Raw genomic sequence first — 25,842 nt, 5'->3', positions numbered from 1 at the left:
GACACAAAACACCGAGCTGATCTCCCTGTGCGATGCAGCTGATTCCCAGTAGCTATCTATTTTACATTTGGTAGTGTATATATGTCAATGCTACTCTCTCACTTCGTCCCAACTTACACTTCCCACTCCCCGTGTCCTTAATTCCATTCTCTATGTCTGTGTCTTTATTCCTGTCCTGCCCCTAGGTTCTTCAGAATGGATTTTTTTTATTCCACATATATGTGTTAGCCTACAGTATTTGTTTGCCTCTTTCTGACTTACTTCACTCTGTATGACGGTCTCTAAGTCCATCCAACTCACCAAAAATAACTCAATTTTGTTTCTTTCTATGTCTGAGTAATATGCCATTGTATATATGTGCCACATCTTCTTTATCCATTCATCTGTCGATGGACACTTATGTTGCTTCCATGTCCTGGCCATTGTAAATAGTGCTGCAATGAGCATTGTACTACATGACTCTTTTTGAATTATGGTCTTCATTACAGGGTATATGCCCAGTAGTGGGATAGCTGGGTCATCTGGTAGTAATATTTTCAGTTTTTTAAGGAACCTCCATACTGTTCTCCATAGTGGTTGTATCAATTTACATTCCCACAAACAGTGCAAGAGGGTTGCCTTTTCTCCACACCCTCTCTAGAATTTATTGTCTGTAGATTTTTAGATGATGGCCATTCTGAATGGTGTGAGGTGATATCTCACTGTACTTTTGATTTGCATTTCTCTAGTGATTAGCGATGTTGAGCATCCTTTCATATGTTTGTTGGCAACCTGTATATCTTCTTCGGAGAAATGTCTATTTAGGTCTTCTGCCCATTTTTGGATTGGGTTGTTTTTTTGATATTGAGCTGCATGAGTTGCTTCTATATTTTGGAGATTAATCCTTTGTCAGTTGCTTCATTTGCAAATATTTTCTCCCATTCTGAGGGTTGTCTTTTCATCTTTTTTATGGTTTCCTTTGCTGTGCAAAAGCTTTTAAGATTCATTAGGTCCCAGTTGTTTATTTTTATTTTTATTTCCATTTCTGTAGGACGTGGGTCAAAAAGGATCTTGCTGTGATTTATGTCATAGAGTGTTCTGCCTATGTTTTCCTCTAAGAGTTTTATAGTGTCTGCTCTTACCTTTAGGTCTTTAATCCATTTAGTGTTTATTTTTGTGTATGGTGTTAAGAGTGTTCGAATTTCATTATTTTACATGTAGCTGTCCAGTTTTCCCAGCATGACTTATTGAAGAGACTGTCTTTTCTCCATTGTATATTCTTGCCTCCTTTATCAAAGATAAGGTGACCATATGTGCATGAGTTTATCTCTGGGCTTTCTATCCTGTTCCATTGATCTATATTTCTGTATTTGTGCCAGTACCATACTGTCTTGATCAGTGTAGCTTTGTAATATACTCTGAAGCCAGGGAGCCTGATTCTTCCAGCACCGTTTTTCTTTCTCAATATTGCTTTGGCTATTCGGGGTCTTTTGTGTTTCCATACAAATTGAGAAATTTTTTGTTCCAGTTCTGTGAAAAATGCCATAGGTATTTTGATAGGGATTGAATTGAATCTGTAGATTGCTTTGGGTAGTATAATCGTTTTCACAATTTTGATTCTTCCAATCCAAGAACACGGTATATCTCTCCATCTGTTTGCATCATCTTTAATTTCTTTCAGCAATGTCTTATAGTTTTCTGCATACAGGTCTTTTATCTCCTTAGGTAGGCTTATTCCTAGGTATCTTTTTTTTTTGTTGCAGTGGGAAATGAGAGTGTTTCCTTAATTTCCCTTTCAGATTTTTCTTCATTAGTGTATATGAATGCAAGAGATTACTGTGCATTTATACTGTATCCTGCTACTTTACCAAATTCATTGACTAGCTCTAGTAGTTTTCTGGTAGCATCTTTAGGATTATCTATGTATAGCATCATGTCATCTGCAAACAGTGACAGTTTTAGTTCTTCTTTTCTGATTTGGATTACTTTTATTTCTTTTTTTTCACTGATTGCTGTGGCTAAAACTTCCAAAACTATGTTGCATAATAGTGGTGAGAGTGGGCAACCTTGTCTTGTTCCTGATCTTTGTGGAAATGGTTTCAGTTTTTTACCATTGAGAACAATGCTGGCTGTGGGTTCGTCATATATGGCCTTTATTATGTTGAAGTAAGTTCCCTTTATGCCTACTTTTTGGAGGGTTCTTATCATAAATGGGTGTTGAATTTTCTGAAAAGCTTTTTCTGCATCTATTGAGATGATCATATGGTTTTTATCCTTCAGTTTTTTAATATTGTGTATCACATTGATTGATTTACATATATTGAAGAATCCTTTCATTCCTGGGATGAACCCCTTTGATCATGGTGTATGTTCCCTTTAATGTGCTGTTGGATTCTGTTTGCTTGTGTTTTGTTGAGGATTTTTTTCTTGTTTTCTGAGGTAGGATTATATTGCTATAAACTTCCTTCTTAGAACTGCTTTTGCTGCATCCCAAAAGTTTTGGGTCATCGTGTTTTCATTCTCATTTTTTCCTAAGTATTTTTTGATTTCCTCTTTGATTTCTTCAGTGATCTCTTGGTTATTTAGTAGTGTATTGTTTAGCCTCCATGTGTTTGTATTTTTTACAGATTTTTTCCTGTAATTGATATCTAGTCTCATAACGTTGTGGTTGGAAAAGATACTTGATATGATTTCAACATTCTGAAATTTATCAAGGCTTGATTTGTGACCCACAATATGATGTATCCTGGAGAATGTTCCATGAGCACTTGAGAAGAAAGTGTGTTTTGTTGTTTTTGGATGGAATGCCCTATAAATATCATTTAAGTCCATCTTGTTTAATCTATCATTTAAAGCTGTGTTTCCTTATTTATTTTCATTTTGGATGATCTGTCCATTGGTGAAAGTGGGGTGTTAAAGTCCCTCACTATAATTGTGTTACTATCGGTTTCCGTTTTTAAGGCTGTTAGCATTTGCCTTATGTATTGAGGTGGTCCTATGTTTGCTACATAGGTATTTACAATTGTTATATCTTCTTGGATTAATCCCTTGATCATTATGTAGTGTCCTTCTTTCTTTCTTCTAATAGTCTTTATTTTAAAGTCTATTTTGTCTTATATGAGAATTGCTACTTCAGCTTTGTTTTGATTTGCATTTGCATGGAATATTTTTTCCGTCCCCTCACTTTCAGACTGTATGTGTCCCTAGGGCTGAAGTGGGTGTCTTGTAGACAGCATATATTCGAGTCTTGTTTTTGTATCCATTCATCCACTTATGTCTTTTCATTGGAGCATTTAATCCTTTTATATTTAAGGTAGTTATCGATATGTATCTTCCTATTACCATTTTCTTAATTGTTTTGGTTTTGTTATTGTAGGTCTTTTCCTTCTCTTGTGTTTCCTGCCTAGAGAAGTTCCTTTAGCATTTGTTGTAAAGCTGGTTTGGTGGTGCTGAACTCTCTTAGCTTTTGCTTGTCTGTAAAGGTTTTAATTTCTCCATCGAATCTGAATGAGATCCTTGCTGGGTAGAGTAATCTTGATTGTAGGTTTTTCCCTTTCATCACTTTAAATATGTCCTGCCACTCCCTTCTGGCTTGCAGAGTTTCTGCTGAAACATCAGCTGTTAACCTTATGGGGATTCCCTTATATGTTATTTGTGTTTTTCCCTTGCTGCTTTTAATATTTTTTCTTTGTATTTAATTTTTGATAGTTTGATTAATATGTGTCTTGCCGTGTTTCTTCTTGGATTTATCCTGTATGGGACTCTATGTGCTTCCTGGACTTGATTGACTATTTCCTTTCCCATATTAGGGAAGTTTTCAACTATAATCTCTTCAAATATTTTCTCAGTCCCGTTCTTTTTCTCTTCTTCTTCTGAGACCCCTGTAATATGAAAGTTGGTGTGATAATGTTGTCCCAGAAGTCTCTGAGTCTGTCCTCAATTCTTTTCATTCTTTTTTCTTTATTCTGCTCTGCAGTAGTTATTTCTACTCTTTTATCTTCCAGGTCACTTATCCGTTCTTCTACCTCAATTATTCTGCTATTCATTCCTTCTAGAGAATTTTTAATTTCATTTATTGTGTTGTTCATCATTGTTTGTTTGTTCTTTAGTTCTTCTAGGTCTTTGTTAAAAGTTTCTTGTATTTTCTCCATTCTATTTCCAAGATTTTGGATTATCTTTACTATCATTACTCTGAATTCTTTTTCAGGTAGACTGCCTATTTCCTCTTCATTTGTTTGGTCTGGTGGGTTTTTACCTTGCTCCTTCATCTGCTGTGTATTTCTCTGTCTTCTCATTTTTCTTAACTTATTGTGTTTGGGGCCTCTTTTTTGCAGGCTGCAGTTTCGTAGTTCCTGTTGTTTTTGGTGTCTGCCCTCAGTGAGTAAGGTTGGTTGAGTGGGTTGTGTAAGATTCCTGGTGGAGGGGACTGGTGCCTGTCTTCTGGTGGGTGAGACTGGATCTTGTCTTTCTGGTGGGCAGGACCACGTCCGGTGGTGTGTTTTTTGGTGTCTGTGACCTTATTATGATTTTAAGAAGCCCCTCTGCTAATGAGTGGGGTTGTGTTCCTGTCTTGCTAGTTGTTTGGAATAGAGTGTCCAGCACTGTAACTTGCTGGTTTTTGAGTGGAGCTGGGTCTTAGTGTTGAGATGGAGATCTCTGTGAAAACTTTCACTTTTTTATATTACATGGGGCTGGAAGTTCTCTGGTGGGCCAGTGTCCTGAACTCATCTCTCCCACCTCAGAGGCTCAGGCCTGACATCCAGCCCGAGCACCAAGACCCTGTCAGCCACTCGGCTCAGAAGGAAAGGGAGAAATAAAGAAGAAAGAAAGAAAGAAACAAATAGAATAAAATATAGTTATTAAAATAAAAAAGTAATATTATTTTTAAAAATTAATAAAAAAGAAGAAAGAAAGAAGAGAACAAGCAAACCAAAAAACAAATCCGTCAATGATAACAAGTGTTAAAAACTATACAAAAAAAAAAAAAACCGACAGACAGAACCCTAGGACAAATGGTAAAAGCAAAGCTATACAGACAAAATCACACAAAGAAGCATCCACATATACACTCACAAAAAGAGGAAAAGGAAAAATATATATATACAAAAAAAGGAAAAGAGCAACCAAATCAATAAACAAATCTACCAATGATAATTAGCTCTAAATACTAACCTAAAATAAACATAAAACCAGAAACAAATTAGATGCAGAAAGCAAACCCCAAGTCTACAGTTGCTCCCAATGTCCACCACCTCAATTTTTGGATGATTCATTGTCTATTCAGGTGTTCCACAGATGCAGGGTACATGAAGGTGATTGTGGAGATTTAATCTGCTGCTTCTGAGGCTGCTGGGGTAGATTTCCCTTTCTCTTCTTTGTTTGCACAGCTCCTGGGGTTCAGCTTTGGATTTAGCCCGCCTCTGAGCATAGGTCACCTGAGGCCGTCTGTTCCCGACCCAGCCAGGACGGGGTTAAAGTAGCAGCTTATTAGGGAGCTCTGGCTCACTCAGGCCAGGGGAGGGAGGGGTACGGAATGCGGGGCAAGCCTGCGGCATCAGAGGCTGGTATGACATGGCAACAGCCTGATATGCGCTGTGTGTTCCCCTGGGGAAGTTTCCTCTGGATCCCGGAACCTGGCAGTGGCGGGCTGCCCAGGCTCCCTGGAGGGGAAGTGTGGATAGTGACCTGTGCTTGCACAAAGGCTTCTTGGTGGCTACAGCAGCAGCCTTAGCGTTTCATGCCCCTCTCTGGTGTCCGAGCTGATAACCGTGGCTCGTGCCCATCTCTGGAGCTGGTTTAGGTGGTGCTCTGAATCCCCTCCTCTTGCTCACCCCGAAACAATGTTCCCTTGCATCTTAGGCAGTTCCAGACTTTTTCCCAGACTCCCTCCTGGGTAGTTGTGGAGCACCAGCCCCCTTCAGGCTGTGTTCATGCAGCCAACCACAGTCCTCTCTCTTGGGTCTGACCTCCAAAGCCCAAGCCTCAGCTCCCAGCCCCCACCCACCCTGGCGGGTGAGCAGACAAGCCTCTCATGCTAGTAAGTGCTGGTCGGCAGTGATCCTCTGTGTGGGAATCTCTCCACTTTGCCCTCTGCTCCCCTGTTGCTGCACTCTCCTCCATGGCTCTGAAGCTTCCCCCCCACCCACCTCCCATCTCAGCCAGTGAAATGACTTCCTAGTGTGTGGAAACTTTTCCTCCTTCAAGCTCCTTCCCAGAGGTGCAGGTCCCATCCCTATTCTTTTGTATCTGTTTTTTTCTTTTTTCTTTTGCCCTACCCAGGTACCTTAAGAGTTCCTTGCCTTTTGGGAAGTCTGAGGTCTCTTGCCAGCATTCAGTAGGTGTTCTGTAGGAGTTGTTCCACATGTAGATGTATTTTTGATGTATTTGTGGGAAGGAAGGTGATCTCCACGTCTTACTCCTCTGCTATCTTGACGGTCCCTCCTATAATAGATTATTAAAGAGTTGTGAACATTTAAAAGGAGGTACAGTGACAGGGACTCTCCATTGGTTTCCTAAGAGCAGGTCATGTTGCATAAAATCCATCTTCTATCTTGCCAGTAACTAGACTAGTTGTTGAGAGGGTTGCACTAGACAGAGGATATCAGGATTTCAGCCTGGCACTTCAGATTTTCCCACAGTTTCCTTGCAGATAGGTGCAATGTGGAGTGGTAGAAAAAGCATAAAATTTATGGTCAGACAATTTTGTGCTCATTAGTTCCAGTACTCACTAACTACATGATTTCAAGCAAATGACTTCACTTTCTCCACCTTCACTTTATCATCTGTAAAATGAAGATAATAACTACTCTACAGGATTGTTGTGAAGATTAAATGAAGTCAATGCATGTAAAATGCCTGATAGAGGGCCTGACACCTAGTGGGTACTTGTTAATCTTAGTCTTCTCCCACCCCAATAAAGAACTAAGCAGCCTTGTAAGATAGCAAGGTCTCTGTCACTAGATGTACCCCCAAATGTGCTAGATGGTTTCCTGCCAGAAATAGTATAAGAGAGATTGATAGACCCATCTGATCCCTGAGATCATTTGGCCCAGTTACTAAGTTCTCATCCAGTCTTAAGATTCTCTTAATTCCCAACAAGTTAAGAAAAAACTTCCCCATTTTGCACATTGGAAGTTGGGATTGCATGCACCAATTAGAACAGCTTGAAGAACTTGTAGCTTGTTTCAGAGTGTGCATGTATGTGTGTGAATATATATATGAAGATACTTTTTATTTTTTTTAAGATATTCGCCATGTATTTCTTCTTTAGGTCTTTTTTTTTTAATTTATTTTTATATTTATTTTTGGCTGTGTTGGGTCTTGGTTTCTGTGCGAGGGCTTTCTCTAGTTGCGGCAAGTGGGGGCCACTCTTCATTGCGGTGCGCAGGCCTCTCACCATCGCGGCCTCTCCCGTTGCGGAGCACAGGCTCCAGACGCGCAGGCTCAGTAGTTGTGGCTCACGGGCCCAGTTGCTCCGTGGCATGTGGGATCTTCCCAGACCAGGGCTCGAACCCGTGTCCCCTGCATTGGCAGGCAGATTCTCAACCACTGCACCACCAGGGAAGCCCTGAAGATACTTTTTAAGTGGCCATTATAGTAGGTGTGAAATGACACCAGTGGCTTCTAATTATGTGATCCCTTCTTTAATTTTTGCTGCTTCCCTCTTTGTTTGTCACTTTTCTTTTGAAAAATCTGATAAGACTCTTTTTTCTCTTTCTTCTTGTCCTTTATGGTGTCCATAACGTCTCTGCTCCCCTGCATCTTATTGCCCTGCTATTTTGGTTAATAATGTATTTTGTTATTTTCCTCCTGCGATGATTATATTGAAAATTACTTTGTTGCTTTGGGGAATTTATCTCTTTTTTCATTTCTTCCCTTTCACTTTTTACTGGGGAGGAGAGGAGAGCCCCTCTTACCTCTCTTCAATCAATCATCCGCCAATATTCCTACAACCCTGCAGTTGCCCCTAACAGCCTTTTCCCCATTTATCATCAATTGTGCCAGTCTGGACATGCTCTGTTGTCCCCTGTGTCATAACTGCTCAGTATTTATGTCACTTTCACCATATTCTGGGAGAATCAGAACTAAGCAGAGTATGAAGATGCTGGAGAGAGTATTTCTTCTATTCATGGAACTTTCTGCATTTGGACCATTTCTTCATGCACTAAAGGGCCAGACTTGGAGAATGAGCCATTCGGGACAACTCAGTAGCATCAGAGACGGAATAGACAGAAAGAAGATTTCTGCTTTAAAACCAGGGGGTTTAAAACCAGAACACCTGAGTCCTAGACTCTACTGTTTCTTACTAATTTGTCTAACCTTGGGCCAGTTCTTTAACTCCTTATTTTTATCAGTGTCAAATCAGGCTGATGACAGAATTCATCTCCGGAGGCTTTGAGGAGAATCACCTGAAGTAGTGGGAAGCAGTAAAGTATAATGTCAAGAGCATGGGTTCTAGGGCCAGACAAGAGGCCACCAATTTCCGTTTTCCCATCAGTTGTGTGACCTTGAACAAATTCTCTGTGCCTTTTATTATCCCCTCATTTGCAAAATGGGAACCATAATAGTATCTACATGGAAGGGAGGTTGTGAGGGGTAAATGAGACAATACAGTTGCAGTGCCTGGCACACAGTAAATGCTTAACAAATATTAGCCATTGATTACTGTATATGCAGTGTTACTAATCTTTCATTCAGCACATTTTTATTGGGAGACAGTATACACAGTGGTTAAAAACAAGCACAGATTTTTAGAGCCAGATAGCCTAGTCTCAAAGCCCAGCAGTGCCATAGATGGTAGCTTTTATTCCACGGCAAGTTTCTTAACTGCTCTATGTCCACAGTTCCTCGTAAAATGGGGTTATACCAGTACCTAACTTGTAGGATTGTTGTGAGGATGATTTAAGTTAATAAATGCAAAGTGTAGTTGGCAAGGGATGAACACATAAAGAAAACGTCATACACACACACACACACAATGTAATATTATTCAGCATTAAAAACTAAGGAAAGGGGCTTCCCTGGTGGTGCAGTGGTTGAGAATCTGCCTGCCAGTGCAGGGGACATGGGTTCAAGCCCTGGTCTGGGAAGATCCCACATGCCACAGAGCAACTAGGCCCGTGAGCCACAATTACTGAGCCTGCGCGTCTGGAGCCTGTGCTCCGCAACAAGAGAGGCCGTGATAATGAGAGGCCTGCGCACCGCGATGAAGAGCGGCCCCCACTTGCCGCAACTAGAGAAAGCCCTCGCACAGAAACGAAGACCCAACACAGCCATAAATAAATAAATAAATAAATAAATAAATAAATAAATAAATACATAAATACATAAACCCAAAAGTTAAAAAAAAAAAAACAAAAAAAAAAACCTTCTTAAAAAAAAAAACTAAGGAAAGCCTGCCATATCCAACAACATGGATGAACCTGGAGGACACTATGCTAAGTAAAATAAGACAGAGAAAGACAAATACCATATTATCTCACTTATATATGGAATCTAAAACAGGCCAACTCATAAAGGTAGAGAGTAGAATGGTGGTTGCCAGGGGCTCATGGGGGTGGGAGAAATGGGGAGATGTTGATCAAAGGGTAAGAACTTTCAGTTATGTAGGACAAATAACTTCTGGAGAGCTAATGTACAAATGGTGACTATAGTTAGCAACACTGTATTGTATAATTGAAATTTGCTAAGAAAATAGATCTGAAGTGTTCTCATCACACAAAAAAAAGGTAACTATGTGAGATGATGGATATGTTAATTAGCTTGATTGTGGTGATCATTTCATAATGCATACATATATCAAAACATCACCTATTACTCCTTAAATATATACAATTTTGTCAATTATACCTCAGTAAAGCTGGGGGAAATGCAAAGCATTTAGGATAGTGTCTGGCGCATAATGTATGTTGGTTAAGTGTTCACTGTTGCAATTGTTGTTGTTATTATTTTGTTATTATTAAGTATGTACTGTAGATGCTGGAATACAATAATTATAAAGACAAATCCAGTCCCAGCACCATGTGCCTTCCCTAGTACCTGAGATAAAACCAGATTGTCAGGCTAGGTGTGAGCAGCCAGGGCCCCCTCTAAAGAGCTAGGGAGAACCTTACTGACAAGCAAGTGAGGCAGGCTGCAATCCTGAAGAGTTGCATTCTCCAGATTGTAGCATCTGTCATTTGTACAAAATGTCCTGCAGTGTTTTATTAAACCCCATGAATACCCAGTGATGCCAAATTCAAACAACTCCCAGCTGTTTCAGTCATGTAATGTGAGGGACGGGGGTGGGCTCCTTTCTGGGGCTATGGCTAGGGCCAGGCCCAGGGCCAGAGTGCTTGGCTGCAGACTGCCAGGGCCCTACTAGAGAAGCACTAGCTCCCTTAATCTCCTCCAACTTGGATGAGTGGAAAGGAAAAGGAGGAAGGCTGCCATCCTATTAGAAACAATCCCATTTAGGCAGAGAACTTGTGATGACCCAAATAGCATCTGTGGTGAGCACCTATTCACCATGTCCCTTTGAAAGCACTCAGACCACCATTAACAATTGGCATGTGGGCATTCTGGTCCCAATAGTACCACAGGCAACTAGGGCTCAGGAGGGCTTTGCCCCCTTGTTATGTGTAGAAGCTGAGCAGAAAAGCCTCTGAGGCTTTATCAGCTGTCCTTCCCTGGATAACTCCTAAGTGAGGAAAGACCAAGGAAGGCTCAGTGCTGGGCACAGCCTGAATGGAAGGACAAAATTAAAAGCTGTAAAACACAACTAATGCAAATTCACTAGTGTGGTAACTGAGTGCCAATTGTATAAGGGTCTTCATAGTCAGTGCTAGCATTCAGAAAAGGAAAACCATAGTAACTTGAGCTGGATGGTGCAATCAGGGAAGGCTGCTTTGAGGAAGAAGAATGTATGACTTTGATCTTGAAGGCTGGAAGGATTGGAATAGGAGACTTCTTTGGGGGCAGGGAGGGGATATTAGTGTGAACCTAAGTATAGATCTGTGATTTTGGTGAGTGAGTGGCAAACAGTATTTGCCACCCACCACTACCACCACCCCTACCCTGAAAGGGTATATGGAATTTCCAGAGACAGTGGGGTAGCTATGAAAATTTTAAAACATTCAGAATTACTTTTGCTTTGTTTTCTTTTCAGTCACAATATTTAACTTATTTTGAAAGTTTAAATGAACTAAAGGAGGCAGTGGGATTTTTAGATTTATCAAAAGGAGTTTTAAAGAGCTATGAAACACTGATCTAGAAGAAAGAAAGCTCAGCACCATGTTTATCAGACAAGGCTGGCCTCATGACCTGGAAACTGCATGTTTAGATTTGAGCTTTACAATTTTACAAGGTGAGAATGACTCTCCCAGTTTTATAGTTGAGGAAATCGAGGCTCAATGAGGTTAATTCATTTGCCCAGTACAACACAGCTAGTAGGTTAAGCAGCTAGGATTCAAACTCAGAACTTTAGGCTCTAACTCATGTTATTTACGCCATTCCATGCTGCTTGGTGGCCTTAGCTACCCTTTCTGGTTAGATTTTCTGAACAGTGGGTCATTCTTAATCATTCCTATCACATTCCTACACTTGGTTTTATGACTAATCTGATGCCTGAAAACTCACATTCAACGCTCTGGGGAGCCAGAAAGAGCAGGCAAAGGGAGAATTTTAATGACACATCCCTCTAGCCCTGCTCCCGTGCCACAAAGACAGAATTCTCTCTCTTTCCTTATTATCGATAAATACCTAAAGAAACAATAGGAGGTTCAGTTGATGCTTTTAATTTAGCTCCAAGATCATATACATTCTTTCCATTTTTGGAAACTAGTAAAGATTTTGAAGGCTAACAATGATTATGACATACCAACTCAGAGGGAAAGGAAGCTGCAGGCTGAAGTTAGGAATAGAGGGAGGTTGAGCCTGCCCATGTTCAAGCCAGGTGGACACCCACCTATTAGCTGTGTGGTCCAGGTCTGTGTGTATTTGTATTATGTATTGTAAGGCAGGTTTCAAGACTTTACAAGATCAAAGTAGATTACATTGATCCATTCTCCTCAGCTTGTTCTGCTTTTGTAGTTAGATTAGCCTGACAGGGCCTACTTTTTATGCATATGTTTCACAAAGTGTTCCTGGGGACTATGGAAGTCAGTGCATGGGCGCCACCACATCCTTTTGGCAGGACTGAGCTTGTCCACTTTGAGCATGGTGAAAGGAATCCAGGCTCTGAAACAAGCTTGGAGCTACGTTGTCCCACTCCATACAGCAGACTTATCTCTCTCCTATAAACTTGATGCCAAGGTTACCCAACAGATCAGAACCCATCTGTACTCGAAAGCCTATTTATATGCATAATCACTATGGAAGGAAAAAGAACACCATGATTGTTATTTTTTGCAAAGCAATTTATCAACACCTGTATTTTCCAGCCTGGGGCTTTGAGATTGATAGAGCTATGCTGGGAATCCTTAAAGACAGCCTTCCCCAGCCCTACAGAAAAGCCCAGTTTACCATGCAGTGTGAAGAGTTAGGACTGGGAATGTGAGTGGCCAAAGGCAAATCCTTTGCAGGTAGCCTGCAGCTGTGAACTGTGAGGCATGTCAGACAATTCAGTAAAATGGGAATAGTTTAACCAGACCATGTAATGGTAATAAAAATTAATGAACATTTCTGACTCTATCAGATAGTCTAGAAGGCCAAATATAAGCAGAGAGGAGGGAGAGTTGGCCAGAAAGGGCCCCTGCTACTAGTAGAAGACATCTGTCAGAGCAGGGCTCACTGGGGCCCTCCTTAGACAGACTCAGCCACATCACATGCAGCAGTAGGTGTGCTCTCAAGGGAAACTGAGGGCAGTGCTGAGAGGGCGAGGGGCTGAAAGACCATTGTGAGACAGTTACTTATCAAACCTTACATTCCACAGACCCACAGGTCATTTCATCCACCCCTCTGTTTTTCTTTTTTTAACTTATGAAATTCTTGATATTCAAAAAGATATAAAAACAATATAATGAGCACTTACTATCCAACTTAAGAAATAAATCATTACAAACACAGTCTTTCTCCTCTCCCTCTTTTCTTCCCTTCCTTTCCCTTCTTTCTCACTTGTCCCCATTCTCCTCTCTGGCATGTATCATTGTTGTATATTTTTACATAATTATTGTACATATGTATGTATCCCTAAATATTAGATGGCATTATTTTGTATGTTTTTAAACCTTATATAAATGGAATAGATATAGATGAGATAAAACTATATAGAAAAGAAACCAGGGGAATGATGAGCATGTGATTCAATATGGAGGTTGCCTTGGCGTCGTAGCTTTTGGAATGAGCAGTGGGTTCACCAAAACTTAATACATCATTAAAAGTAAGTAAGTAAGTAAATAAATAGAGAAATAAGAGCACTATGCATTGAGTAATGATGAGTGTCTCATGGACTGAGAATTGGGATTCAATTCTGTGTACCCAAGAACAAAACAAAACTCATAACAGATAGGCAATATACTATTTGTATCCAACTACAACTTTTATTTTTCTCACAGAATAAGATTTGTGAGATTCATGCATGTCAATATATGAAGCTCTTTATTCACTTTCCCCCCATTTCTCCTGCTAGACTAGGCCTTCTCCAAAACTCCCCAGAGTGCTAAATGTTCAACCTTCCCTAAGTAATCTTTCCTGGCCAGCAGCCTGTGGCCACCTAGCTACTATTATCACTCATCTCCCCTCTGATATGCAAGTCTCATTGGCTTGCTTGGATTCCTGAATATACTGCAGGCAACCAACCAGTTCATTTCATACTTCTGGAAGGCTTGCAAATATTTTGGAAGAGGAAAAGCCCTTGCTAACTGTGCTTGTGTGGCTTACTGCTTCCTACTTCCCATCAGCAGTCTTGCAAACACATACATGGATTGAGGCTGAAGTCTGAGACAAAGTCTATGGATGTAGGCCAGAGGCTTTCTCTAAGAGCATCTAGTTAACCAACTATTAGTGTCATACACTAAGCTAACCTGCCCAAATTTAGACCAAACCACCCCTCATTGATACTCCAGAACAATGGCAATGTTAGCATCCTGCTACGCCCATGTGCCAAGTCTCCTGGTACCCACTCTCCACATACCTTCAACAAAAAGCCTTCTCTTTCTTCCTACCTAGGACCTGATCCGGAGAGACATCCTGTACTACAAAGGCCGCATTGATATGGATAAATATGAGGTAGTTGACATTGAAGATGGCAGAGATGATGACTTTAATGTCAGCATGAAAAATGCCTTCAAGCTTCATAACAAGGAAACTGAGGAGATACACCTATTCTTTGCCAAGAAGTTGGAGGAGAAGATACGCTGGCTCAGGGCTTTCAGAGAAGAGAGGAAAATGGTACAGGAAGATGAAAAAATCGGTAAGTGACCTGAGAGGAGAAAGAAGAATATGGCTATGAAGAACACAGTGAATTAAATTCGTTTTCGATTTTTCAGAGGCAAAGAGAAGATTTTTGTTGCAAACTAACCTAATCCACTTTGGTGGTCCCCTATTATTAGGTTATTTTTGGTAGATACCAATAGTTTCTATTAGTCAGGGTTAAGTGATAGAGGTTGGTCTCCCCTACATTCTCATTACTAGATAAGATTATTACACTGAAATAAAACCTCAGGCTCGATTCTCCCAAACATACAAAAATTTATTAGCAAACAAACACAAAAGCAGTCATACAGCCTGTTCTGTAATTTCAATGAAGTCCCAACTCTGTCCTTAGATACATAACAGCATCTTCTGTAAAAAGGTTAGGTTAGTCGAGGCAGATTTGGTAACATATAGGATTCAGCTAAGTTCCTAGTCAGAGTCTAGTGACAAAATCCTCTGACAAGGGCCAAAATATAGTACCCATTTTCAATCTTAAACTTCAGGCTTCCTTCTGAAGTGTATGTATAGGCTATAGGGTTCACTGGATTCTTATACCCAGTTCTTGTGAGGGCTAAAATGCCTGTAAGACTTTTGTGGCCAGGGCACATCTTGCACGGCATTCTTTTTTTATCAGTAAAAATTCATTTTTAACATGTATTATGCTAATTAGGCCTCCTGCATTAAGGTGACTGAACTGCTCCTCTTGAGTGTATATTCCTGATTAGGGCATTTTAGATGTTAACTAAATGCCCCTAGAGTATAGATTAAAATTAATGTGCATGTATATATCATGCACTCTTTATGAAAGTATTTTAAAGTAAATTATAGAAAATATAACAGGGTCTAAAACCATGACCACTTGCACGATTTAGAATCATACTAAACTATACTCTTTGGCTTGAAATAAGTTGTTTTCCTTTCCAAAGGGAATATAGCTGGTAGAGATACTTTTTATGCTGCTTTCCAACTGTGGGATTTAGGCTTTAGCTTTGTGGTTTACAAAGTACTATCTGGTCTCTTACTCATGGTCCTGCCTTTCTGGCATAAAAATACCAAACAGCCAGGCTCTGAAATTTCATGAGAAGACACAAGAGTTTCTGTTTTTGACTCACTTATAAGGGAGGAGAATTATACCTTAAAACATCTGTATGTTCAAGTTGGTAGAAACTGCCTCTAGAAAAATGGGCCTACCATTTGAGTCCTGGTGCAAATGTATTCTCCTATCTGAAGTGTTAGCGATGGAAATGGTCCAGAGGAAAGGAAGGATAATCAGAAAGACACTGCTTAGTCTTATCCTAGTCTTCTCAGGTTTAGGGTAGAGTGCATATTGATAATTCACTTTAAGTCCCATTGGTGTCAATTTGCTTTCAGCCTATGGGCACTGCTTTGGGACATAATGTGGAATCATTACAGAAATGGTACTGGCTGCTTCTCCCAATGGCAGGCGCCAGCAACCTCTGACCCTGCCTAGGTTGTTAGTGCTATTAGAGGAATTGCCTTAGTGTGCTTTTTGCAAACCCTAGATCAACTTGAAGATTCATACCATTCCCTCTGGTTCCCACACAATAGAAGAGCTTCCAGAAGTTACTTCCTGACAGCTTATGTTCATCTTTTTAAAAATATTAAGGTTTTTGGTCTGATTATAACAGTAAATCATTTTCATTGTAAGCAATTTTGGGGAAAGAAACAAAAAATACAAGAAAAAAACTAAAAATCACTCATGAACATACTACCCAGAGATAACTTTTGTAAACATTTTGATATATTTCCTTCCCATCTTTTTTTTTCTCTGTGTCTTAAAAATAAATAAATAAATAAAAACTAGGGTGGCTGAATCTTTATATCTGTCTCCTTCAACTTCTGCCACTTCTTGATGGATAGATATAATTTTATGTCCTTATTTTTCACTAAAAATTATATTATTAGCATTTCTCTAAATCATTTACTATTTTAATCATTATTTTTTATGGCTGTCATATGGATTTACCATAATTTTTATGTTTTTTATTTTTTAATTATAAAATAAATGCATGGTCATAATAACTGTTTAAACACATATGGAAATGTAATAAAGTTTAGCATTCTTTTCCCTTCTCTGTTGCTCCTAAGCTGTGTGAGATAATCAGTATTAGTTCGGTGTGCCTCTTTCTGTACTAATCTTAAGCTCCTATAAACATATATACACATAAGACTTTATTTTTATTTAGAAAAATTATATTATACTATACATATTACTCTGTAACTTGCTTTTTCAAACATAATTTATCATAAGTAACTCTCCAGTTGAAGAATACAGAATCTAATATAACTCCTTGTATCAGTCAGGGTTCAACAAGAGAAGCATAACCAACAGGAGATGTATTACTTTTAAGAGATTTATTATAAGGAATTGCCTTATGTGATTGTGAAGCCTGGCTAAGCAACTCCAGGCAGTCAGGAATCAAAGGTCATGGGCAGGCTTGAACTCATGGGCATAGGCCAAAGCTGTCATCTATAGGGCTTGTAAGTCTGAAGCTGTGAGGCAAAATTTCTTCTCTTGAGGGAGACCTCAGCCTTTCTTGTTTTTTTTTAAGTGGCAAAAACACTTACCATGAGTTCTATACTTTTCACAGATTTTTAAGGGCACAATATAGTAATGTTAGTCATAGGCTCATTGTTGTAAACAAGTCTCTAGGACTTATTCATATCTTGTGTAAATGGAATTTTATAGCTATAGAGAAGCAGCTCCCCATTTTTCCCTCCTTCCAGCCTCTAGAATCACCATTCTGCTCTCTGTATCTATGAGTTTGACTAGTTTAGATACCTCATATTCATACAAATACAAGATTTGTCCTTCTGTGACTGCATTATTTTAATTAGCAAATGTCCTCCAGATTCATCCATGTTGTCACATATGGCAGAATCCCCTTCCTTTTTAGGGCTGAATAATATTCCAGTGTGTGTGTGTGTGTGTGTGTGTGTATACAAAAATACATACCACATTTTCTTTATCCCTTTATCCATCCTCAGACATTTAGATTGTTTCCATATCATGGCTATTGGGAATAATGCTGCAATGAAGCTAAGAGTACTGATATCTCTTCAAGATCCTGATTTCAGTTATTTTGGATATATACCAAGAAGTGGGATTACTGGATCATATGTTAGTTCTATTTTTAATTTTATGAGGAACCTCCATAATGTTTTCCATAATGACTAAATTATTTTAATTCCCAACAGTTTACTGTGGTTCCAGTTTCTCTACATTCCTGCCAATACTTATTATCTTTTGTTTCTTTGATAATAGCTCTCTAAACAGGAGTGAAGTGATATTTTATTATGGTTTATATTTGCATTTCCCTGATGATTAGTGATGTCCTTTTCTATACCTGTTGGCCATTTATATGACTTCTTTGAGGACATGTCTATGCAAGTCCTTTGCCCATTATTTTTAATCAAGTTATTTGTTTTTTTCCTATTGAGTATAGAAGTTTCTTATATATTTTGGAAATTAACCCCTTATCAGATATATGGTTTGCAAATATTTTCTCCCATTCCATAGATTGCCTTTTTAATCTGTTGTTTCTTTCCTTTGCTGTGCTGAAACATTTTAGTTTGATGTAGTCCTATTTGTCTACTTCTGCTTTGTTGCCTATGCTTTTGGTATCATATCCAAGACATCATTGTCAAGACCAATGTCAAGAAGATTTTTCCCTCTTTTCTTCTAGGAGCTTTACAGTTTTAAGTCATACATTTAAGTCTTCAGTCCACTTTGCATGGATTTTCATGTATGGTGTAAGGTAGAAGTTCAATTTCATTCCTTTGCATGTGGATATGCAGTTTTCACAGAACCATTTGTTGAGGAAACTGTCTTTTCCCCATTGTGTACTCTTGGCAGCCTTGTCAAAGATATGTTGACTGTATATGTGTGGGTTTCTTCTGGGCTCTCTCTCCTGTTCGATTGGGCTATATGTCTGTCTTTATGCCAGTACCATACTGTTTTAATTACTGTAGCTTCATAGTATATTTTGAAACAGGAATTATGATGCCTCCAGCTTTGTTCTTCTCCCTCAAGATTGCTTTAGCTATTATGGGTCTTTTCTGTTTCCACATGAATTCTAGGATTGATTTTTCTATTTCTGTAAAAAATGCTATTGGGGTTTTGATTGGATTGCACTGAATCTGTAGATGACTTTGGGTTTGAATGGGCATTTAACAACATTAAGCCTTCCACTACAAGAAAAGTAAACTGCAGGCCAATATCCCTAACGAAATACATGGGAAAATCCTCAATAAAACACTAGTAAACAAAGTTCAACAGTACAATAAAAGGATCATACACCATGACCAAGTGGGATTTATCCCTGGGATACAAGGATTGTTCAACATATGTAAATCAATTAATGTGATACACCACACTAACAAAATAAAGGAAAAAAATCACACAATCATCTTTATAGATGCAGAAAAATCATTTGACAAAATTCAACACCCTTTTATGATAAAAACTATAAAGGTATAGAAGGAATTTACCTCAACATAATAAAGGCCATGTATGGAAGGCTCACAGCTAACATAATAGTTAAGGGGGGAAAGCTGAAAGCTTTTTCTCTAAGATCAGGAACAAGAAGGATGCCCACTTTCAACACTTCTAATCAACATAGTAGTGGAAGTCCTAGCCAGAGCAATTAGGCTTAATTAATTAATTAATGCCTCCAAATCAGGAAGGAAGAAGTAAAGTTATTCCTGTTTGCCGATGACATCATCTTATGTATAGAAAACCCTAAAGACTCCACAAAAAGCTCTTACATCTAATAAATGAATTCAGTAAATTAGTAGGATACAAAGTCAACACACAAAAAAGTTGTGTTTCTATACACTAACAACAAACTCTCTGAAAAAGAAATTAAGCAAACAATCCCGTTCACAGTTGCATCAGAAAGAATACAATACTTAGGAATAAACTTAACCAAGGAGGTAAAAGACTGGTACACAGAAAACTATAAAATATTGCTGAAAGAAATTAAAGAAGACACAAATAAATAGAAAGACATTCTGTGTTCATGGAACAGAAGACAACGTTGATAAAATATCCATTTTACTGAAAGCCATCTATAGACTCAATGTGATCCTATGACATTTTTTACAGAAACAGAAAAAAAGGACAATCCTGAAATTCATGGGGATCCAAAATACACCCATAAGAAAGAAGAACAAAGCTGGAGGCATCACAATTCCTGATTCTAAATATATTACAAAGCTACAGTAATTAAAACAGTATGGTGCTGGCATAAAGACAGACATATAGACCAATGGAATAGGATAGGGAGCTCAGAAATAAACCTACACGTATATATTCAACATATCTTCAACAAGGGTCCCAAGAATACACAATTGGGAAAGGATAGTTTCTTCAATGAATGGTGTTGTGAAAACTGGATATCCACATACAAAAGAATGAAATTGAACTCCTACCTTATACCATACATGAAAATCAGTTCAAAGTGAACTGAAGACATAAACATATGACTGGAGACTGCAAAAATCCTAGAAGAAAACATTGGAGAAATACTTCTTGACATTGGTCTTTGGCAGTGATTTCTTGGATATGACACCAAAAACATGGACAGCAAAGCAAAAATAGACAAGTGGGACTACATAAAACGAAAAAGCTTATGCACAGCAAAGGAAAGAAACAACAGAACAAAAAGGCAACCTATTAAATGAGAGAAAATATTTGCAAACCATATATCTGATAATTTCCAAAATATATAAGGAACTCCTACAACTCAATTAGCCAAAAACCAAGTAACTCAATTAAAAAATTCGCAAAGAACTTGCACAGACATTTTGGTTATTTCATTAATTACTTTTTGCCATTCAATTTTTTTTCTCCTTCTGAAAGTTTCATTAAGTCTATATACATTTTCTGTTGTAATCATTTATCTTTGACTCATTTTTTTCCTTTTCTTGCTTTTGGTTGTGAAATATTTTCCCACTTTACACCATATTTTATTCAACCATTCTTCATTTAACAGCCTCTTAACTCATGATCTCACTTTTTTGCCCCTCTATACATTGAAATGCATTGTTGTAAGTTTTTGTCCAAGTTTCTGACCACTTTCCTTTTTTTGCTTTTCAAGACTTTTGATATATCTTGGCAAAATTACTCTTCCAGAAAAGTTGTACTAATTTATACATTTAAGAAAGGTCTATGTTTCTCATAACAAAATCATGTATTTTTATGTTATAGGCTTTGAAATTTCTGAAAATCAGAAGAGGCAGGCTGCAATGACTGTGAGAAAAGTCCCGAAACAAAAAGGTAAAACTGCCTTTAACTACAACTTCCCTGGCCTCACCCACTCTCGTTGTGAGACTGAGAAGCCATAGGCTATGTGCTTGCATATTCCTAAGCTTGTTTCCATGCTGAAGTTCACTTGGGGTGGTGGGAAATGTCCAGATACCCAGGTGTCCCTGATGACAGTTGGCAAATGGTCTTAAAAGATTTAAGGCTTAGGAGTGAATAATTTAAGGCAGTCATGTCTAAAGATAGCACATTGGGTACAGGTAAAAAATAGAACCTCTGTTTCCTTCATTTTCACTTAAATAAAAGAGAAAAACTAAACTTTACTAACAATTTACAAACAGTTGGACAATAGTAAATTTGTATAATTTATTAATATGTATAAATATATTAGGGATATGTGCATAACAATTCTTTCATTGGTTTGGGAGCATTTGCGAAATCAGGAACCCCAAATCAGAATGGACAACTTCAAACTGAACCTAGACAGAAGATTCAGATAGTTATTCTCTTTTTGAGCCATAAAGTATTTAAAAAAGAAAAATACCTTGGGGATCAATTTGAATATGAAATGAAGCTTTATTTTCTCATTTTCCTGAACTAGAAAAAATTAAAATGCTTAATTTGAACAAAAGGTAGGAACTATCCCTTCTTTTTTCAAGAACCTATTCAGTACCAGTCATTCTATATAAGTTCCTTCATTTCATTTGTATGGTACCCCTGAAAAGGTAGGCATTATTAGCCCCATTTTCCAGATGAAGAAACTGAGGATCTTTGGGATAAAGTGACTCTGAACTTAAGTCAGCTTGACTCCAAGTCCTCTGCTCTCTCTTCTCCATCTCAGGGTTCTGATGATCCTCCATAATGGGAAAGAACAGCTCACTTTTTTGTCTTACCTCAATTACTGACAGCTCTTTCTATTACTGACAGCCACTATCATTGTCCCCAGGGTAGGCAATCTTAATGAGACTTCACTTTCCCTAGGTCCTCCCTTGTGCTCTTTTAAAGGGCTCTTTGGTTCAGAATGAGTCACCATATAAAATGATCAGATTCAAGTTGCCTGAGATTCTAGCAGCCACATAAAGCACCCTTAATTATTCCTAATGAGGTTCCTTTTCATTGAGGAGGCTGAGTGCCTGTGAAGATCTGATTTCCAATTGAGGAGTGCACCTAGCTTGGGCCTTTGGCTAGACATGGCCTTCCTTCTGTTTGTTGCTTCTTACTCTTGGGAGGCCCTCATTGGCACTTTCCCTCATCATGGAAATATGATTCGCTTTAGATAGGGAATTAAAAGCAACCACCCCTAACTTCTTAGGGGTGAAAACATGACAGTTTAGAAAGTAATCTGGAGTTAATAACAGTAAGTCTATGATCTGTATGAATAGGAGAATCCTTTGAGAGAATGTGCTTCTTCCTTAGAGATATGAGCCCCAGCCACCTGGACAGTCCTCAGGCTACAAAGGGGTTACTGTCCTAGTGGCCCACCTCTGTCTCCTGGAGACTCTCACCTCCTGAGCTTCTCTCACTCTGAATTCCTCCACTGTCCCTACCACACTGACCTTCATGATGGGATGGTGTTCCTTTACCTCAGCCCAAGTTCCCTCAAGTCTATCTGAGACTGGCTTATCTTTTCACTGAGAAACCATAAAGCAGAGGAACATGCACAAAGCAACGAACTAGAAAACAGTCCTACTCACTCATACCAAACCTTTGTGTCAGGTTCCTTCTCTGCCTTGTCTCAAGGCTATCCCTTGCAGGTCCTTTTTTGTCTCCCAATATTTAAACAATGGTTCACCTAAACTGCTTTCCATGTTTAATAGAAATCCTGAAGTCTTCAAAGAAACTTATCTAGTCTCAAACTTCACAGAATTCCTAAAAATTGATTCCCTTATTTCTATTTCGAGTTTTCAAGGCTCTCCTAGTCCAGGGCTGTGGTGACTGATATATTTTGAGACTCAAGGGCACTACACATGTAGAAGTGATTGTACAGCTTAGTAGTTCAATAGTTTTATCATATACATAGGAAGAGCAAGAAGGGAGTTCTCTCAGATACCTGAGAAAGCCAGCTTTCTTAATCCTTCCAATAACCCCTTCCTGGAAATGATGGGGAGCATTGTTGTTAGGATTTCTCTAATTCAGATTTAATACAGATTCCAACACAATCTGTAATGCCATGGGACCTTACTACTACTCTTCTGGAGGAGGGGAAGCCTGGCTGGAAGAAAAGCAAAGAGGACAGAGCCTAGCTCCAAGGGAGGCCTTTTCACTTTACATTTGATTTTTACACTGCATTGTTTTTAAGAATTGATATATAACTTCTTGGGAGTTGGTTGCTAATTCCTGGTCCATCAACCCATTTCAGTTTGTCATCATGGAGCTCCCTAGGGCCATGAGTACAGTCCCCATCTCCAGAGGCTTTAGGGCCAGGTCAAAATCAAATGAGTACCCCAGAATAACTAAAATAAACTTGAAATAGAATAAAGTTTGAATAATAAGTCTACCCTGATTTCAAAACTAATTATATAGCTACAATAACCAAGACAGTTTGGTGTTGGTAGAGGGGTAGACATGTTAGATCAATGGAACAGAATAGAGAAACCAAAAACAGACCTACACAAATATGCCCAACTGATTTTTCACAAAGGTACAAAAGCAATTCAGTGGAGGAAGAATGCCTTTTAAACAAATGGCACTGAAGCAACTGGGCTTCCACAGGCCAAAAGTAAAAATAATCTCAACCTAATTTCACACCCTATAAAAATTAACTCAAAATAGATAATGAACTTAAATTTAAAGCTGCAAAAATTTTAGAAAACAGTAGGAGAAAATCATCAGGATTTAGGTCTAGGCAAAGAAGTTCTTAGAACTGACACCAAAAGCTTGAACTATAAAATAAAAAATTGATAAAATCAACCTCATCAAAATAGAAAATTTTGCCCTGTGAAAGACCATGTAAAGAGGATGAAAAAACAAGCTACAGGTTAGGAAAGATATTTGCAAACCATGTCTCTGACAAAACATTGGTATCTAGAATATATAAAGAACTCTAAAAACTCAATAGTAAGGGCTTCCCTGGTGGCGCAGTGGTTGAGAATCTGCATGCCAATGCAGGGGACATGGGCTTGAGCCCTGGTCTGGGAAGATCCCACATGCTGCAGAGCAACTAAGCCCATGAGCCACAACTACTGAGCCTGCACGTCTGGAGCTTGTGCCCTGCAACAAGAGAGGCTGTAACAGTGAGAGGCCTGTGCACTGCGATGAAGAGTGGCCCCCACTCGCCGCAACTGGAGAAAGCCCTCGCACAGAAACGAAGACCCAACACAGCCAAAAATAAATAAATAAATGAATAAATTTTAAAAAACTCAATAGTAAAAACAAACAAACAAACAAAACTACACACTCCAATTAGAAAATGGGCAAAAGACAGATAATTCACTGAAGAGGATATATGGATATCAGTTAAACACACGAAAAGATGTTCAACATCATTAATCATTGGAAATATGCAAATTAAAACCACAATGAGATATCACTACATATCTATTACAAAGGCTAAAATAGAAAAAATTGTGAAAACACCAAATGTTAGCAAGGGTACATGGACACAGAATCATTCATACCTTGCTGGTGAGAATGTAAAACAGTACAGCCACTATTTTATGTAATAGCTTGGTAGTTTCTTAAGACATAAAACATACAACTACCAAATGACCCAGCAATGACACATCTGGGCATTTATCCCAGAGAAACAAAAACTTATTGTCACTTAAAAACTTCTAAACAAACACCCATAGCAGCTTTTTCATAATAGCCCAAACTAGAAACAATGTAGATGTCTTTCAATGGGTGTAATTAAGCAGATTCTGGTACATCTATACCATGGAATATAACACATCAATAAAAAGGAGCCAACTATTGGTACATAAACCAACTTGGGAGAATTTCTAAGGATTCATGCTGACTGAGAAAAGCCAATATCCAAAGGTTACATATGGTATAACTCCATTTATATAACATTCTTCAGATGATATAATTTGGAAATAGTGAACATATTAGTGGTTGCCAGGGGTTAAGGAGGGAGTAGGGAAAGGAAAGAAGTGAGTGTGGTTATAAAAGAGTAACACGAGTAATCCTTGTGATGATAGAAATGTTCTGTCTCTTGACTGTATCCTGTATCAATGTTAATATCCTAGCTGTAATATTGTAATATAGTTTTGCAAAATGCTATCATTGGAGAAATTGAGTAAAGGGTGCAAGGTATATCTCTATATTTTCTCTTACAACTGCATGTGAATCTACAATGATCTCAAAATAAAAAGCTTAATTAAAAAAATTAAAATGAGCACTCCCCAAACTCCCTCCCTAATATCTACATATAATTGTTTGGCCTCTGGAACCCTTGTATTTTTGACACTTACCACCTTTGAAAACTGACGACATCATCAAAATGACAAAATAGTTTTCTACTGTCATCTCCCTAAAGAACACAGATTTTCACCAACAGATGAGAGTGTTTTTGTAAAAGTCTGGGAGTCCAGTGGAGAAGTTCCAGACCAAATAATCTATGATTGGATGTATAGAAGAGGCCAGTCAATAAAAACTGGAGGAGGTGACAGCAACACAAGACTAGAAGGAATATGAAAAATCAAGGAAACAAGACATCATCAATGGAATGCAATAATTTCCAGAAGCTGACACACAAAGACCAGAAGATCTGTGATTTGCATGATAAACAATTTAAAATAGTTGTTTTAAGGAAGCTCAGTGAGCTACAAGAGAAACAATTCAACAAAATCAGGAAAACATCATGAACAAAATAAGAAATTTAACAGAGTAGAAATCATAAAAAGAACCAAACAAATTATAGAGCTGAAGAATACAATGTAAGAAATGAAAAATACAATAGAGAGCATCAATAGCAGACCTGATGAGCCAGCAGAAAGTGTCTGTGAAGTCAAAGAAAGCTCATTTGAAATTGACTAGTCAGAGTAGGAAAAAAAAAAAAAAAGAAAGAATGAAAAAGAGTGAAGTATGCCTGTGTGACTTATAGGATAAAATTAAGATTAACAATCTACAAAATATTGGAGTCCCAGAAGGAGAAGAGAGGGAGAAAGGGGAAGAAAGATCATTTAAATAAATAATGACTAGAACTTCCCAATTCTGGGTAGATATTTTGATATCTAAGTTCA

General features: G+C 38.4%; 1 protein-coding gene across 5 annotated transcripts in view; it reads left to right on the top strand.

Moving 5' to 3' along the window:
- The window catches only part of ARHGEF9 (Cdc42 guanine nucleotide exchange factor 9), a 187,778-nt gene that overhangs the window by 147,528 nt on the left and 14,408 nt on the right, over positions 1-25,842 (top strand). For all 5 annotated transcript variants that reach the window (XM_068533643.1, XM_068533646.1, XM_068533642.1 and 2 more), the window contains 2 exons: positions 14,125-14,368; positions 20,603-20,671. In XM_068533643.1, the coding sequence (XP_068389744.1) occupies positions 14,125-14,368; positions 20,603-20,671 (313 nt within the window). The remainder of the gene's footprint in view (positions 1-14,124; positions 14,369-20,602; positions 20,672-25,842) is intronic.

This window comes from Eschrichtius robustus, chromosome X (genome assembly GCF_028021215.1).
Source record: "Eschrichtius robustus isolate mEscRob2 chromosome X, mEscRob2.pri, whole genome shotgun sequence".
NCBI classification, from domain to species: Eukaryota; Metazoa; Chordata; class Mammalia; order Artiodactyla; family Eschrichtiidae; genus Eschrichtius; species Eschrichtius robustus.
This window is presented reverse-complemented; position numbering and strand designations above follow the sequence as displayed.